The sequence below is a fragment of the Triplophysa dalaica genome, chromosome 23, assembly GCF_015846415.1.
Source record: "Triplophysa dalaica isolate WHDGS20190420 chromosome 23, ASM1584641v1, whole genome shotgun sequence".
Lineage (NCBI taxonomy): Eukaryota > Metazoa > Chordata > Actinopteri > Cypriniformes > Nemacheilidae > Triplophysa > Triplophysa dalaica.
The window spans coordinates 15,156,614-15,171,859 of NC_079564.1; the positions used below are offsets into that span (position 1 = coordinate 15,156,614).

At 35.9% G+C, this 15,246-nt stretch overlaps 2 protein-coding genes across 4 annotated transcripts in view; both read left to right on the top strand.

Annotated features, from left to right (window-relative positions):
- Positions 1-389: 389 nt before the first annotated feature.
- zgc:101569 (uncharacterized protein LOC449822 homolog) lies at positions 390-10,120 on the top strand. Of its 3 annotated transcripts, none has more exons than XM_056738766.1 (6): positions 390-589; positions 2,213-2,383; positions 4,320-4,417; positions 4,695-4,839; positions 9,152-9,301; positions 9,517-10,120. In XM_056738766.1, the coding sequence occupies exons 1-6, from the start codon at positions 454-456 to the stop codon at positions 9,744-9,746; spliced, it is 930 nt and encodes a 309-aa protein (XP_056594744.1). In that variant the 5' UTR covers positions 390-453; the 3' UTR covers positions 9,747-10,120. The 3 variants fall into 3 exon arrangements, with proteins under 3 accessions (XP_056594744.1, XP_056594746.1, XP_056594747.1); XM_056738768.1 differs by having other exon boundaries at positions 399-500; XM_056738769.1 differs by having other exon boundaries at positions 414-435.
- A 3,747-nt stretch (positions 10,121-13,867) lies between these two features.
- The window catches only part of bmp6 (bone morphogenetic protein 6), a 30,216-nt gene continuing 28,837 nt past the window's right edge, over positions 13,868-15,246 (top strand). Inside the window, exon 1 of the mRNA XM_056738076.1 lies at positions 13,868-14,802. Coding sequence (XP_056594054.1) covers positions 14,424-14,802 — 379 coding nt within the window. The 5' untranslated portion in view covers positions 13,868-14,423. The remainder of the gene's footprint in view (positions 14,803-15,246) is intronic.

Consider the following 15,246-nt stretch of genomic DNA (forward strand, 5'->3'; position numbering starts at 1 on the left):
AAAGCAAAGTGATTATAATAATGTGTATTTGTGTACTAACCAAACAATGTGTGTGATAAAAATGGTTCAGTTTAAATTAACTATTCCCGTATAAAAACTATCCGTTTTACATTGAACTTCTAAATTAATGTTATGCTATTGTTTTTAAGTGTTAATTGTCTTCTTGTAAATTGCAAACTTTCACATATTTGGTTAACAAAAGTTCTGCATACTATGGGGTGATCAAATATCTTGTACAATATAATATAATATCTAGACTATAGATATTATAATATAAAATATAATATCTTTTTACTCCAAGAGTTGGGTAGCTCAACAAAGAGTTTTTGGTTAGTCCTGACTGAGCCCGTTTTAGTAAAAGTATTTGACTTTTATTTTGGTATGGTTGAATGTGTACTGTTTCTTACTTCTATGAAGTTTGAGTGTATGCTGCTTGTGAGTTAATATTTTGTCATGTCTTTGACTTTGTGGAGATTATCATGTAACAAGGGCCTTGGGAGGTCAGTTCTTCACAAGACTTTAAGCTCAATAACAGGACAGGCATTTTATAGCACCGCGTCTAAACAAACAAGACCAAACGCTTGCTCAGGTAAAACTATAGATTATTCGCTTGATTGATCGGCAGGGAGCAGTATTACAAAAAATTACGAAGAAACTTGAATTTGAAATGGTTAAGATCATTAAAAAGATTGAGCTAAATTTTCTGTTTTTCCATCGAAGGAACAGTTTTTATTTTTATTTATTTTGAAAAGAATAGAAAGAAAGTGAAATATTAAAAAGTACACGGACATTTTGTGGTTTGTTGTATTAAACAATACTTGTCATGCACGGTTAACTTAATTCGCTGCAAGTAAATAATAGGTAAGAATCCACTGTCTGTACAATATGTAGTCCATTATAAATTGTTATATACTTGCAATCATATGAACTTCATTTATTTATTGCTCTCTTTTTGGTAGATGCTATTATTAGGTTATCAGTTCAATATAACCTAAAATAGCTTCTTTCGTCTGGCAATTAAATAACACAATTACAGTTAATGTTTATTACGTTTGTCGCTCAAATCAAGGGTGTGTTTTGTTGTGGACGGTGCCTGCCACAGGTGCTCCTGCTCCAAGTATTAATAATTGGTCATACACTCACTGCCCGTGCCCCTTTAGAATGGAAGGGCTCTAATGTTTGTCTAGTGCAGTTGACCAATCAGATGTGAGTTCAAGGTTGTACTTTAGCAGCTTTGCACTAGACCGCTTCGTAGGCTGCTGGATCATACGTCAACCGCGCAAACGCATACAAGTGTATGGCGGTGCTGCGGTTTTTCTCAACCAATTTCAATTCTTAACAACATACGTGGAATACAGGTATGCTTCGGCTCCATTTATCGGCGGTGAATTTTTAATTAAAAAAAAAAAATTCAGTTCACCACTCACCCCCCTACTAAAAATTCTGTCGTTATTTCTTTCTTCTACTGAACACACAGATAGATATGGAAGAATGTAGAACAATAAGAGTAAAAAAATATATGTTCAACAGGACAAAGAAATGTATAAAAATTTAAAAAACTGTTTGGTTACACACATTCTTCTATATATCTCCCTGTATGTTTAGCAGAATAAAGAAAGTTTGGGTGAGAAAACTCCTGGGTTAGTTAATGAGAGAATTCGCTTTTTGTTGATCATACGTTACTTTAAATAATCTTTTGTTGCAGTGCACTGGACTGGCACAAATATAATGCATGCAAAGCATTTAAGCAAGACAAAATGTTTGTTAACCTTAAATAGTGTTTAAACAGTTATTAGGGAGACAACTGAACAAATGTAGACATTCAGACAACTTCAAAATGTCTGAATGCCATTGCATTAGATAACAAAAATGTAATCTACAAACAAACGAAAGAGCTTTTCGCAAACCCGAGCACTCTACTGAACCATCTTTACATTACTTCTAAGCAAGAGTTTTCTTATGGCCTTTATGAAGTCAGTTATTAAATGTTTCGTTAATTGTTTAAAACATAACAAACTTACTTTATTACACGCCGCCATGTTCCGACATATTTGTTCAGATACCAGTGGTCACTTTATAGTATGACTAATTAAGATTTTATAAAGATTTTATTTGTGCATCTTGCCTGCTTTTAAATTATTCTTTATTTGCCTATCAGCTAACTTTGTTATGTCAGATGTTTTTTATTTGTTTATTGTTTCCTTTGTTGCAGCTGCAGGTGGGATGGTGGTTACTGAGAGGAGGGGTACAGTGATGCTTATTGGCATTAACAGGCCTGAAGTGCGTAATGCAGTAAATCATGAGACAGCACACAGACTGCTAGTGGAGCTGTCAGCCTTTGACCAGGACAACAATATTAACGTGGCAGTGCTTCATGGAGTTGGTAAGTTTTATGTGCACACACATGACTAATGTGTTCAAAACTGTACTCTACCTTACCGATAGACAACTTCACAGTATATCTCCATATTATAATATTTAAATAATTTAAGTTAATCATTTAAAATATGTTTGCATGTAACACTGTTATATGCTGTTCATGAAATCCTACAATAAAATGGTGCTTGACTGGGGTTCTGAAAGTATAACATTAGCGTATAAACATGCATGTGAAATATTATAGTCTATACAGTAAGTATTTTCTTGGTTTTGTTGACCGGGGCTAATAAATATGACATGTGGCCTGTATCACAAAGCGAGTTGAACAAACACTGAGTTCCAAAGTAAGTTTTGAGTTGACAAAACCAGACTAACCCAACCTGGTTTAGATCAGGTTTAGCTGTAGCACAACGCATGGTATAAACGTTCTCTGTCACCTCAGAGTTTGTGAGGCGTGTGCACCTGAAAGTGTGACACGTGCGCCAAACAGACAATCACAGGGAACACAGAAAGCATCATCAGTTTGATTGACTTCTCACGAGTATTAGGGCAATTCACTTTTCTGTTGAAGACGAAGAGATCATTATGAAAAAATGTCATGAATTAAAACACATTTACAAGGCAGTAATAAACACTGCTGCAGTGAAAGTTTGAGAAGGCAGCTACTGACTATATCAATGCAGAATCAACTGAATTTAAATTATTTATATAGGTTTACAATATGATCAAAAGATAAAATGTATTAAAATGCTTTATATATTGAAGTTTGTTTTTATATCAATATAGTTTTATTACTTTAAATGGTATGTTTAATATTAATTCATTAATATTAATGATCAAACTCATATAATTGTTATATTTATATATATTTATTTATTATAATATAGTTTTGAATTATAATAACCTGTGTCAGGTTGAACGGAATTTTAGACTTATTTTACTTTATTTTATTGCTGTCTTTTTTTGCCTGTTTGTTAATTTGTATTTTTTTATTGTACAGCACTTTGCATAGCTCTGCCATGTGGAAATTTTCTATATAAATAGAATGTACATACTTACTAAAGCTTGAAATTGTTCTCTCATTAGCTCATTATTCATCTATAGTGCAAAGAAACTCTATGTATGCACGTAGTTACAGGAGTCCTGTGTAATGTCAAAGCCCATGATGACAATCTTACCAAATTCAAACAACTATCCATGGCCATAAAATAGCACGCCCTCAAAAAAAGTCAAATTTTGCTCTCTCCCACACTCTGAAACTGGATCTCATCCAGAAGACCATCTGCAGGTGAATGAAGCAGAGCACATTTGATAGGCAGCAGCACAGAGAACACGTGTGATTACTGTAATTGCTTGAGCTTTGAAGAAATGAATGAGTGCCAGACGTAATAATGGCCACACAAGAACACTTTTATTTCCACATGACGGTTAACATAGGCTCATGTCTTTGTTAATGTCTAGGCTACTGTATCTTAGACATTTAAAAAGACATTAAAATACCATTTGAGACTCAACACAGTCTCACTGGTCTAGATTCCATTAGGTAGCCATTGAGAAAATGTTCTCAAATCAGTGAAATTATGAATAATTGCTGCTATACTGCTGGGTTCAAACTGTGGTTGATTTAATAAAACACTGGAGAATTGCTTTAACTGGTCACTTTTAACTGTATCAAATTATCAACACAAACTCAAAACTGCTTTTGCTCAATAACATTCATTGCTGTTTTTTCGTCTCGGCGTGTGAATTGAATTAGTTCCGTCTATGGAAATTTGTACATTCATCTTAAAATTCTTATTACCAGTGTTTATTCTACTTACAGTAGTAAAGAGTCTGAAAATACTAAAATATTGGAATAATAGATTACAACATAACATGGAACATACCAGTAATGTGTGGTTTGGTCCTCTTGGTTCAGTGTACTTTGTTGTTTGTTTTAGGAGGGAACTTCTGTGCTGGTTATGATCTGAAGGAGTTGGCACATGGCTCTGGAGCCCTCAAACTGGAGCAAGATGTCTGCCGTGGTCCTGGCCCCATGGTACGAGTAGAAAGTCTTTTAAATAGTACTGATTATATATTATTAGTATGTAAAATATACAATATCAATACTAGTTTACACCATTTGTGTGTAAAGAACCAAATGTGATGTAAACAGTAACGCTGCCTGGCAAAAAGCAAAAAAAGTTCATAAGAGCCAGAATATTGCTATTAAAAGACAGAAAACAACTAAGGATATAACTGGAATTGGGTGAAGAATTGTTAAAAATAAGAACACATATTTCAAAGCTGGAAGGTATGTCTGTTGTTTGCTCTAGGGTCCATCTCGTCTGAAGCTGTCTAAACCATTGATTGCAGCGGTAAGCGGGTATGCCGTAGCTGGGGGTCTGGAGTTGGCTTTACTGGCTGACCTCAGGGTGGTCGAGGAGAGCTCTGTCATGGGGGTCTTTTGTCGCAGATTCGGTAGTATTGTCTGTTATATTTTCTACTTCTCTAATTTCTTTAGTTTGGTGAATTGACGAAGTTGAAATGCAGTTTAACTGTTTTGAGTGACCTAACTTAATGTAACAACTAGGGGTGTAATGAAACGCTTGTCTCATGATTCAATGCGATACACGTTACTGGGTCTATGATTACGATTGCATCACAGGATGAGTAAAAATAAATAAATACAGATTTATAAATTTATACCCAAAACATATTTATTTTTGTAAAATGTGATATTTTGTTAAAGAATTGACAGTATTCAAGGTTTAATTTAACAATTTTTATGTAAACAATTTTTTTATAGATCTGTCACTGAAAAAAAAGTAGCATAAAAATATTTCTTTAAAAAATATAATTGCCATAGTCTTGATACATATTTTAATAGCTCTACGATACATATCTTAATGTTTTTGTATTGCGATATACGGCACTTCGATATATTGTTACACCTCTAGTAACAACATATAGGATTAAAGAACTTGGACCACTGTATCTCTCTATCGGACCATCAGCAACAAAAAAAACAACCTGTCCTTATTTTTCAACATATATGCAGCAGCTACTAACAAATTTCCATCATATTTAAAAAAATGTGAATGTAAATAGTTTTTTGCAAAAGTATGGAAGTCATTCAGTACCACTGCATCTATCCAAGTACCGTGGAATTATGATTGATAGCGTCAATACACCATGACGCAACTAAATACTGTAAAGAGCAGGTTTAATTATATTTCCTATATTTCAAGTTGTCATTTCTAATCCACACTTGAAAATCCATGGACAATCTGTGTTAAAAAATACATTATGTAGAAATTTTAGTACCTAGAGAACTTGTTATAGTTTCATGTGCTGTAGTAGCGACCTATCGTTTCTGTATGCTACAGATATGACCACAGTGTGTATAAATATGCCAGCAGTGCTGTAATTTACTGGCAGGAACTGATTTTTCCAGCTGCTCTTTTAAAACATGGAGCCATCATCGTGACCCTCTGTCTTTCATTACACCGAGCACTGAGTGCCTATGAAGCGGTACCTCAGACTGACTCCTGCCACCCAGAAGGATGTGTCTTTCCAAACACTCACCAGTACTTATTGGTGAATAACAGTCAAACTGAAGCCTCACAAAAATCATATTGTGTGACTTTGCTTTGGTTTTGATACCCTGGTATCTCACATGCTGATAAAGCTTCAATCCACCTTTAGTCTCTTTGGATGAAGCGTCTGACAAAATGCATAAATGTAAAGGTTATGAAAGGGTAAGGTAGGCAGTACTATTAGGCCACATTTACACATTGATAAACGGAAAAGTTTTTCTTTTGCGTTTTCGAAAAGTTTCACGTACACACAACAACGTTATCAAAACAATCCGCGTTTACACAGATCCGCAAAAATGACTAAAACGCTGTATTGGCATGCCACGCCAGTAGTTGGTGACATCACTTTGTAAAGAAAAAATACTAGAGTCCCTGACGATTGATTGATGGTTTATTGGAAGGCAGACTTCCCACCGGGTATAATGCAAAAGCGCCGTTTAAAAAAAATTTGTCGCCGTGAATGTGTGTTAAGATTTTTCTGTAGATAAATAGTTTGTGGTTATAGCACTGGTGTAGTAATTCTACACTTTGCTGGAGAAGCGTTAACAAACTATTGAGCAACACAAAAAAACCCCATGTAATCCGCCATTGTTGTATGTTTCTTCTTCTTCATTGTGTTTGGGTGTACACCCACATACAACACCCCCACACCTAATACGCATGCGCACGATGTCGTTTTCAAAGACTTGCACTTTGAAACCCGTTTTCAAAAGTTTGCGTTATCAGTCCCCTAAAACGCCGTTTCCGTGTAAATCGACAGCCAAATCGCATAAATTGTTTTGCGCTTTTACTTGAAAACGGTCTTGTGTAAACTGCCCCTTAAAGATGCATACAGTGATCAGGTACATAGAGAGAATAGGCAATTGTCAGCAACCTGAGCATTAGTGATAATTAGCAATTTGATGTGGGAGGACATCATGTGTGTCATCAACTATGAACACAATGGAGGAGATCATAACAGTTAACAGGGGAGTATAAAAATAATGCAATTTTGTTCTCATTAAAGGAAAGCAACTTTTTTTTGGTAATACATTATTTAAAAAAAGTGTAATTAAAATAGCTAATATGCTAATCACATCATATAACAGTTTTGAACTTGACACCGTCATTAATACCACCAAAATGTTTTGTCTACAAATAGTACATCTTGCTCTTGCTGGACATGGGTTCCTCTGGTCATTCTGCCATGATTGAGATTAAATGAGAACTGTCATTTGGAGACTTATTCTCCCAGAACAGGACTGAGCGGATGGTCACTACCCACTTATTTTCTTGAAATTTTCCTCTTTCTCTCCTGTACTTACCCTGCAGTGCACAGCAGGCCCTTAAACACCATTCATCTCACATAATAGACGTCTTGGCCACCGTCAGTGGAAAGGTTTTATTTTAACATCCTGCTTATAGGTTTTATTTTACCTAATCTTGTTTTGGCAAGTGAATTTCTAGGGCTGTATTTGAGAAACCAAGATGGGAACAGCCAAGGGGAATCCCTCGTGGTGACAGACAGCGAGAAATGAATGAGAAAGAGAAGCAGCCTCGGAAAGGGAAATATGCAACCAAAATTTGCTGAAATCTCTCTGATGTGGTGAAATACTTGCCTCGACAGAATAATGGTTTCCTGTTGTGTCTTCAGATACGACATCAAACCACCAAACTAAAGCCCTAAATTTTTTCATGTGAAAGAAGACACAATGCTTTAATCTTTTGTTAGTCACTCAGAAAATCCATATGCACGCATTGGCTCTGTTTTAAAACTAAAGGTGTTGCATTTGCTTTCTCCTCATTCATACACTTGAGTTGATACTTTTTCTGGTGTTTCTTGTTCTTCATGCGTTGCCAGAAGATCTTTTATTTGAAAAGAAGCACTAACTTCAGTCTTCCCAGGTGGTCAAAGATACTTGTTCTGGATGTATTTTCCATGCGTTCACCTCAGCCATTTCGAGCAACTGCCAGCGATTGTAATGACTCGACCTTTCTCAGATTTTCAGACGCTCTCTTTTGACTAATTGATCCTTTCTTGGCTTAAGAATGCTTCTACTCATAGTTGTTGTTGTTTTTTAAGTCACACTGATGGATTTGACATAAAATGAGACTTCAACTTTTGTTCTGTCTAATAAATTTGAGTCTACTTAAGTCCTTGTAATATATATATATATATATATATATATATATATATATATATATATTGGAAACTGGTCTTTAGTTTTTTATATCAGATTTTTTAGCTGTGGTTGTGTTTTTGTAGTTTTATATTTGTGGATGGGTTCAAAGTTTTTTTTCCTGAGCTCTAGTGTTCTATGTGGTGGAACATGGCATTACTTTGCATAGTTGAGACTTTGATGTTCTTTGGATACCAGTATCACCAGCATAAACTCACACAGGAAGACATAAAAGTTCAAGCGCAGGCTTACACAGAAAGATCATTCATTCAGGACAACACCTGAAATCACCCAGGTGCTAACTCTGCACTTCTCATATGAAGTTAGTCATTGACGTCTGTGAAACCATTGTACAACTTCACTGTCTCTTATGTGTGTGTGCGTCTGCGTGTAGAGATGAACATTTAAATGTGCCCCTGTATTGGCAAAAAGACACAGACTACTGTAATTCCTCCATTAAACCATAATGACATGCTATATTACCATATTTGAGGCTCTATGACATCTTATTTACCTATTTAAAGCCCATACTGTAACTTCATTTTCCAAGAACATACTTTAACCAGAGCTTTCAACACCTCACATTGTGTTCACAGTCAGCGCTCTACAGCAGCATATTAAGGAAAGAGGGCACATTTGCTTTACAATTGGTGATGTATTTGACAGCTGTGTTTGGTAACCTCTATTAAAGGGGAATTGTGTCATTTTAAACAAAATTTTCATTTTCAATTTCCACATAACTTTCTAAATTACTGACTTTGAGTAATTGGGAAAGATATAGGGAAATATAAAAGGATGCATCGGCTCTTAGAAAGTCCCTCCTCAAATCCACATTAGTTCAGATTGCCAGGTGTGTAACGCGTTGGACTGCAAGTGGATATACCATTGATAACAGACGTACCAATTTATTGTCTCTCTCTCCCTTTATCTCTCAAAGTCCATTGGGCTATTCAGAAAATCTAGTTAAAGTAATTTGGATGAAAGTAATTCTGTTTTTTTAAATGGAAAACAATGTTTTTTCTGTCTCTTACACAGGTGTTCCATTGATCGACGGGGGTACTGTGAGGTTACCACAGTTAATTGGTCTATCCCATGCTATGGATCTCATCCTTACCGGCAGACCGGTGAGAGCACAAGAGGCTCTAACGTTTGGACTGGCGAACAGAGTGGTGCCCGATGGCCAAGGTACATATACTGTAAACCACATGAACCTGCTTTGGCATTTTGATGGCATTTGAAACTTAGAAACACACAACAAAATATGAATAGTTCATATTCATGTTTACAAAATATATCCATTGATTGTACTCTTGTGTGCTACTTTATGTAAATACTCCACCATTTGTGTTTTGCTTATGCCCTTTTCTTCATGAACCTCTAAGAGTTTGTGTGTGTTTCAGCACTCCAAGTGGCACTTGAACTTGCCGAACAGATCAGCTCATTTCCACAGCTTTGTCTTCGTGCCGACCGTAACTCTGCCTATCATGCCGTCTTTGATGCCGCCTCATTCACACAGGCCATGCAGTATGAGATGGATCATGGCTTTCCAGTCATTCAAGCTGAATCAATTGCTGGAGCAACTAAATTCAGTTCAGGCACTGGGAGAGGGGGAACATTCTCCAAATTGTAAAAAATATCAAACTATATATTGATGTGTAAAAATTGAGTGTATTTTTATATAAGCAGATAGACTGGAACAAAAAAAGATCACACGCAATACTAGTAAAACTACATGTTACACTACATGTTCTTCTGGAATTTGTCCAAATTTTCTGCAAAAGAACCCTTTTGGCCCGACGTCACGATTACGTCACAGCATTAGCTGGAGGCAAAAAAAGGGGTCATGCTACATAATGAATTAAAAAAATCATCTTGCTTTGTTGTTGAGTACCAGAATCGATAGATTACTGTCTATAATTTAACACATACCTGCTGTAATTGCCAGAAAAAAACTACAACAGTTGTAGTTAACACAATAAAACTAGCTGATGCTGATCCTTCATATTTTCGTTTAATTTTATTCAAGATCATACTCTACGCCAGGATCTGAGGAGTGGCATCCAATTTTGACTAGATCAAATAACCTGATTATATTAGATCATCACTAAAACTCTAAAAATTAACCAATTAAACATAAGTGTATTTGAATAACTCAAAAGGTTTTTGATGTGTTTCCAAAGTGTGGTGCTGCTAATGCTAGGGTTTTCGAAATGGCATGTTGCTATTTGGTTGCAAGTGTGTCAAAATAGGTTGTCTCCAAGTCAAAAGAAGCAACACTAAGGATTCTGAATGAGAATGATGTTCCGGTCTCAAATTATTGCTTGCATCTTAGATTAGACCAAACCCTGTTTATGGTGTTTGTATGTTATGTGTTTTTCAAATATTTCAAAAAGTATTATTATTTAGCTGACACGATTTAACAGAGCACCTTGAATACTCTAGACATGTCTTGATCCAGGGCACAATGATAATTGTCGCTATGAGTATCATACCAGCAACCATCTGATTATAGCTGCTGTTTTATCACAACCTTCATAATCACTGTGAATCCACTATGAATTCAAACAAACACTGAAAAAAAGTATTTACCTCCTAATATTACCTGCTACTAAAAAGGCAAAGGAAAGAGAGAGTTGTGTGTTCGTTGGGGTGAGGTTGTGTCTAGACGATATGATGACAGGAGAGATGGTCTGTTAACTGACCCCACACAGAAACACACACAGGTCATTCATCACGCCACTGACAGCCGATTAGCAACTGACCCTTGAAGAATGGATGAGTTTTAACATGACAACTCAACTCCACTTTTGCATTCCTTAATGCTTTGAATGCTTGACTCTCATCCACTCTGCTATCTATTTGAAATGTCATGTAGGACCCCTGAAATACATATGCAACTTTTGATGTGATCCTCATGTTACAGTTAAAATGTTACAGTAAATTATTTGGAGACATTTCTGTTGAAAGTCATAATAGATTAAATGGTATTTCGTACATACATTTCAGTTAATAGCTGTGTAAATATGTGCCTCTATTAGCTGATGATCAAAATACATTTGGAAAGGAATCTGATGCTTTTATCTCACTGAGATGACATATCTTATCATTCTCTTTTCTGTAATACTCTTTGTTTACTTTATGTTGCAAGCCTGTATGCAGTTGGTTTAAGTGAAACTAATGATAATTTTCAAAGAATCTTTACACAGCTCTTTTCTATGCCATATGTCTCAACATGTCTGTCCATCTCATATATTACCAAAAATAGCAGATTTTATTTATATAGCGCTTTTCTCAATTTCATTGTTGGTGGTTTCTTTAAAATATAAGTCTATGTTCACATTTTACTTCTTTTTTGACAATAACATTTTGACAATGGCACTTTATTTAGGAAAAAAAATAGCGGCAAATAGCACAAATAGTCAAGTGTACAAATAGCAACCGTCAATGACTTCAGAGGCAGCGTTTGTGCACGAAGGCATCTCAGAGAAAGAGATTCAGACAGGCTTCCTAGGCAGCGTAACAGAATTCTGTCTTTACAACAACCAATCTCTTGTTTAAAAACTACAATGCCAATTTCTCACTAAAAATGCAATTAAAAGTCATTGAAAGTGAAAATTAAACTTCAATTTATACAAAACTATACATCAACCGGTGTTTCGGCCAATATATTATATTTTCGAGCTTGATGCTGCTTGGCCAATCACCTTCCTCGCATGCTGTTATGAAAACGGCAGGTCTCGCTAGTCATTTGTTAATTGTAAAAAATGTGTCTTACGTGATTCAATTGAAGTATATTATTTAATTAAAGTATTTTATTTTAAATATTATCACTACTGGAAACTTAAAATTACAATATATCAGAACAATTGGCATTAATACCATTACATGCAGATAGAATGTACATGTTAAAGTTAAAAGCACATGTGATATTTGTTTATGGAGTATAGCCCCAGAAATCAATTTGAGCAGTCTCTTAGAGTAAGCCAGTGGCAACAGCGACAAGGAACCAAAACTCTGCTATGTATATGTGTATAAATGTGGAGAAAAACCCTTGGGAGAGACTAGACTCAGCTGGGAGGACCAATTCTCATCTGGCATGTTAATGTAATGTAAAAACCATAAAAGTAGTTAATACAACATCTATATTCAAAGGCCTCTGGTCTAATGTTATAGATTTAGGTGCAGGACAGACTGAAAATGTGCTATTTGTTCATAATGTTCTCCTCCGCTGAAGCTGAATCGCATCTGTATTGAGTTTCAAAAGTTGAGCATTGCAGTACTTATAAACTTAAAAAACAGACAGCATGTGCTTTGCATGTGATAACTGAACCCAATATGCCAAAGTTTAACTACGCAGAATGAAATTTGTGAGCAAAAACAGAGGGAAGATTTTATGTAAATAACAACTTCTTCATGTCAGTCTGTTCATCACACAACAGCACAGTGTAGCTTCAGAAGACTTGTGGATTACTTAAGTGATAAAGTGTTTTTATGAAATCGAAAGTCTCTATAAAACTAGGAAACCAAATGTGAGTTTGTTTGTGCGTGTGTGTGTGTGTGTGTGTGTGCGTGCGTGTGTGCATGTGTGTGCGTGTTTGAGTGAAGGACTAGCATTAATTGGGCAGACTCAGAAGATGGAGAGAAGGGGGTTGCTGGTCTTTGATGCATGCTTTTCTGCTCCCTCTAGATAAGATTAGCAGCACAGAGATAACAACACAGCCATCTTGTCAATCTGAATCTCACCAGACACAACATAGTGTGTGTGTGTTTTCTGAAATCAGTCTCCGTAAAATAAACATGTAAGCTTTGTCCCTTTATTCTCTTACTACAGTATGTTCAGTCGATTGTCTCATCTTTAAAGCGTTGAACCTGACCCTGACCACAAACTCCACTTTGCTTTCTATGTGTCTGATGTCTGTAATCTCAAACATCACAGGGACTCTTTTAAAATACAGAGAATATGTCAAACAGATCAAGATGCTACACAAGATAAAACAATAAAGAGTTCAGTGCCTTTGACATTTGACAAAATGCTGGTTTCCTTTAAAACTACTGTACTGTGTTGGTGGTATTGTTGCTTTTTCCAGCATTTATTATATTTTATACATGCCTCAATAAAATATTTCATATCCATTCATGTAGCCCAATCACCTGTTAATGCAATTTTTTATGATATAATTGAATTACTAGGCTTTTTCCATGGTGCTTTGGTTGGTATTTTGGTACTTATCTATTTTTTTTCTCATGTGGTTATTTACTGTGTCGTTAGGGGTCTCGCTTCAGTCATAAACTGACTTGTAAGATTTTGTGGTGACAAAACTACAAAACTTGAAAATTGCCTACAATCCCCCCAAAATGTACCGCATCCTATCACCATAGATCGAGTGTCTGTGTTGTTTTTATTTCCAATGCGTCATGCTGATGGCTTACCCATTAAATACCATACACGTTCTTTAGACTCCCACGTACAAATCCGATTTTAATCGCAAGAACTCGTGTGAACGCCCCCTAACGGGAGCCTTATAGTCCTGTCTGGTTGCTGTTTGGTACACCTGGCAGCTGACATTGTAAAAATGCCTCTTAAGCCACATGAAGACACATATACACATATACACACATATACAAATACACGAGTTTGAGGAAGTTTGAGGATGTTATATCTGTCGAGTAAAGCTCCACCTCTGAACGCGAGCACTGGGGCGGGCTCGAGACGCGTCTACCTGATTCAGCCCGTTATTTAAAACCCTGGAGACAAACGCGCTGTCCACTCTGGAAATACGCACGGAAGAGAGCACTCAAGGCTGAAAGAAAGTATAATTTGTTTAAAACATTTTTTTTATATTATAATTCACACAAAACTGCAGTAACTTAACATTCGGACAAACAGAAGTTTGCGGCTGTCATCTGTCTAAGGAGAAGCATCACCCTGAGGAATTGATGGAGATTTTGCGAATTGAAAAAATCCCTGGACGACAAATGCATTTGCTTTGCAGTGGATTATACTCCTTTTACAGATAGCCTAAAAGTTACAGCTGGAACAAAAGATTTTATTGTATTTTGTACCTTTTTATAAAGTAAACAATGCACTGATCTGAAGCATGTAACATCAGTACATTTTTCTTTTACAATTAAAAAGCCCAAGAACCCAGTCAGACCAAATGTTTTTGACAAGAAGAGTTTTTTGTTGTTGTTGAAGCTATGCATCTACTTTAAAGTGGATCTTATGGCGTGAAGCAAAAGAGGACATAACATTTCGTTTCCAGGTGATTTTATATTAAGCCATCAGCACCACAGACTGGATGTAAAGATGAAGAGTATCGGTTTTGCTCTGCTAGGGTTCTTATGGAGCTCTTATTTGGCAGGTAGCAATTCTGTATTGGATGTCTCTGAGCTTCAGCCAAACTTCATGCATCGGAGGTTACGGACACAGGAGAAAAGAGAGATGCAGAAAGAGATTCTCTCCATACTTGGACTGAACCACAGACCCAGACCGCATCTGAACAGCGTTAAACATAATTCAGCACCCCTCTTCATGCTGGATTTGTACAACACCATATCCACTGAAGAGAAGAGCGACGTGGAGGAGTACAGATCACTGTTCACCACCACGCGACCAGCTTTAGCTTCAGCGCACGACACGGAGTTCCTGCATGACGCGGACATGGTCATGAGTTTTGTCAATTTAGGTAAGACAAACCTTTAGCCTTTTTTTCTGCTGTCATCGATAGACTTTTATTGATTGATGCTGAAATATTATTGATATTTCTCAGTATCCTAAATCACTTTCAACATCCTTTGATTTGAAAGGTTTATATTAATTAAAGATCTTAACAAATCTAAAACACGAATATAATATACTAGAAAATAATAAGGCAATGATGTAACACTTAATTAGAAATATTATTATCATAATCTAATTGATTATAAAAACAGAACTGAATAAGGAATTAATAAATTGCATATATGTGGCACCCCAAAGTATTTGGACATATTGGGTATTAGGGACATAGAGTATGGTCATGCAGACTATATGCTTTATAAGTACTAATAAACAGCTAAAATGCCAATAATAGGCATGCTTATCACAAATAGTTAATATTCACACTTTTATTATCATTGCATTAGATAAA

What these genes read in the sequence shown, in the direction of transcription:
- zgc:101569 (XM_056738766.1), top strand. Translation starts at nt 454, where the DNA reads ATGTCTTTGACTTTGTGGAGATTATCATGTAACAAGGGCCTTGGGAGG. An exon ending in GGTCTTTTGTCGCAGATTCG is followed by an intron (nt 4,840 to 9,151) that starts GTAGTATTGTCT and finishes TCTCTTACACAG; the next exon opens with GTGTTCCATTGATCGACGGG. An exon ending in AGTGGTGCCCGATGGCCAAG is followed by an intron (nt 9,302 to 9,516) that starts GTACATATACTG and finishes TGTGTGTTTCAG; the next exon opens with CACTCCAAGTGGCACTTGAA.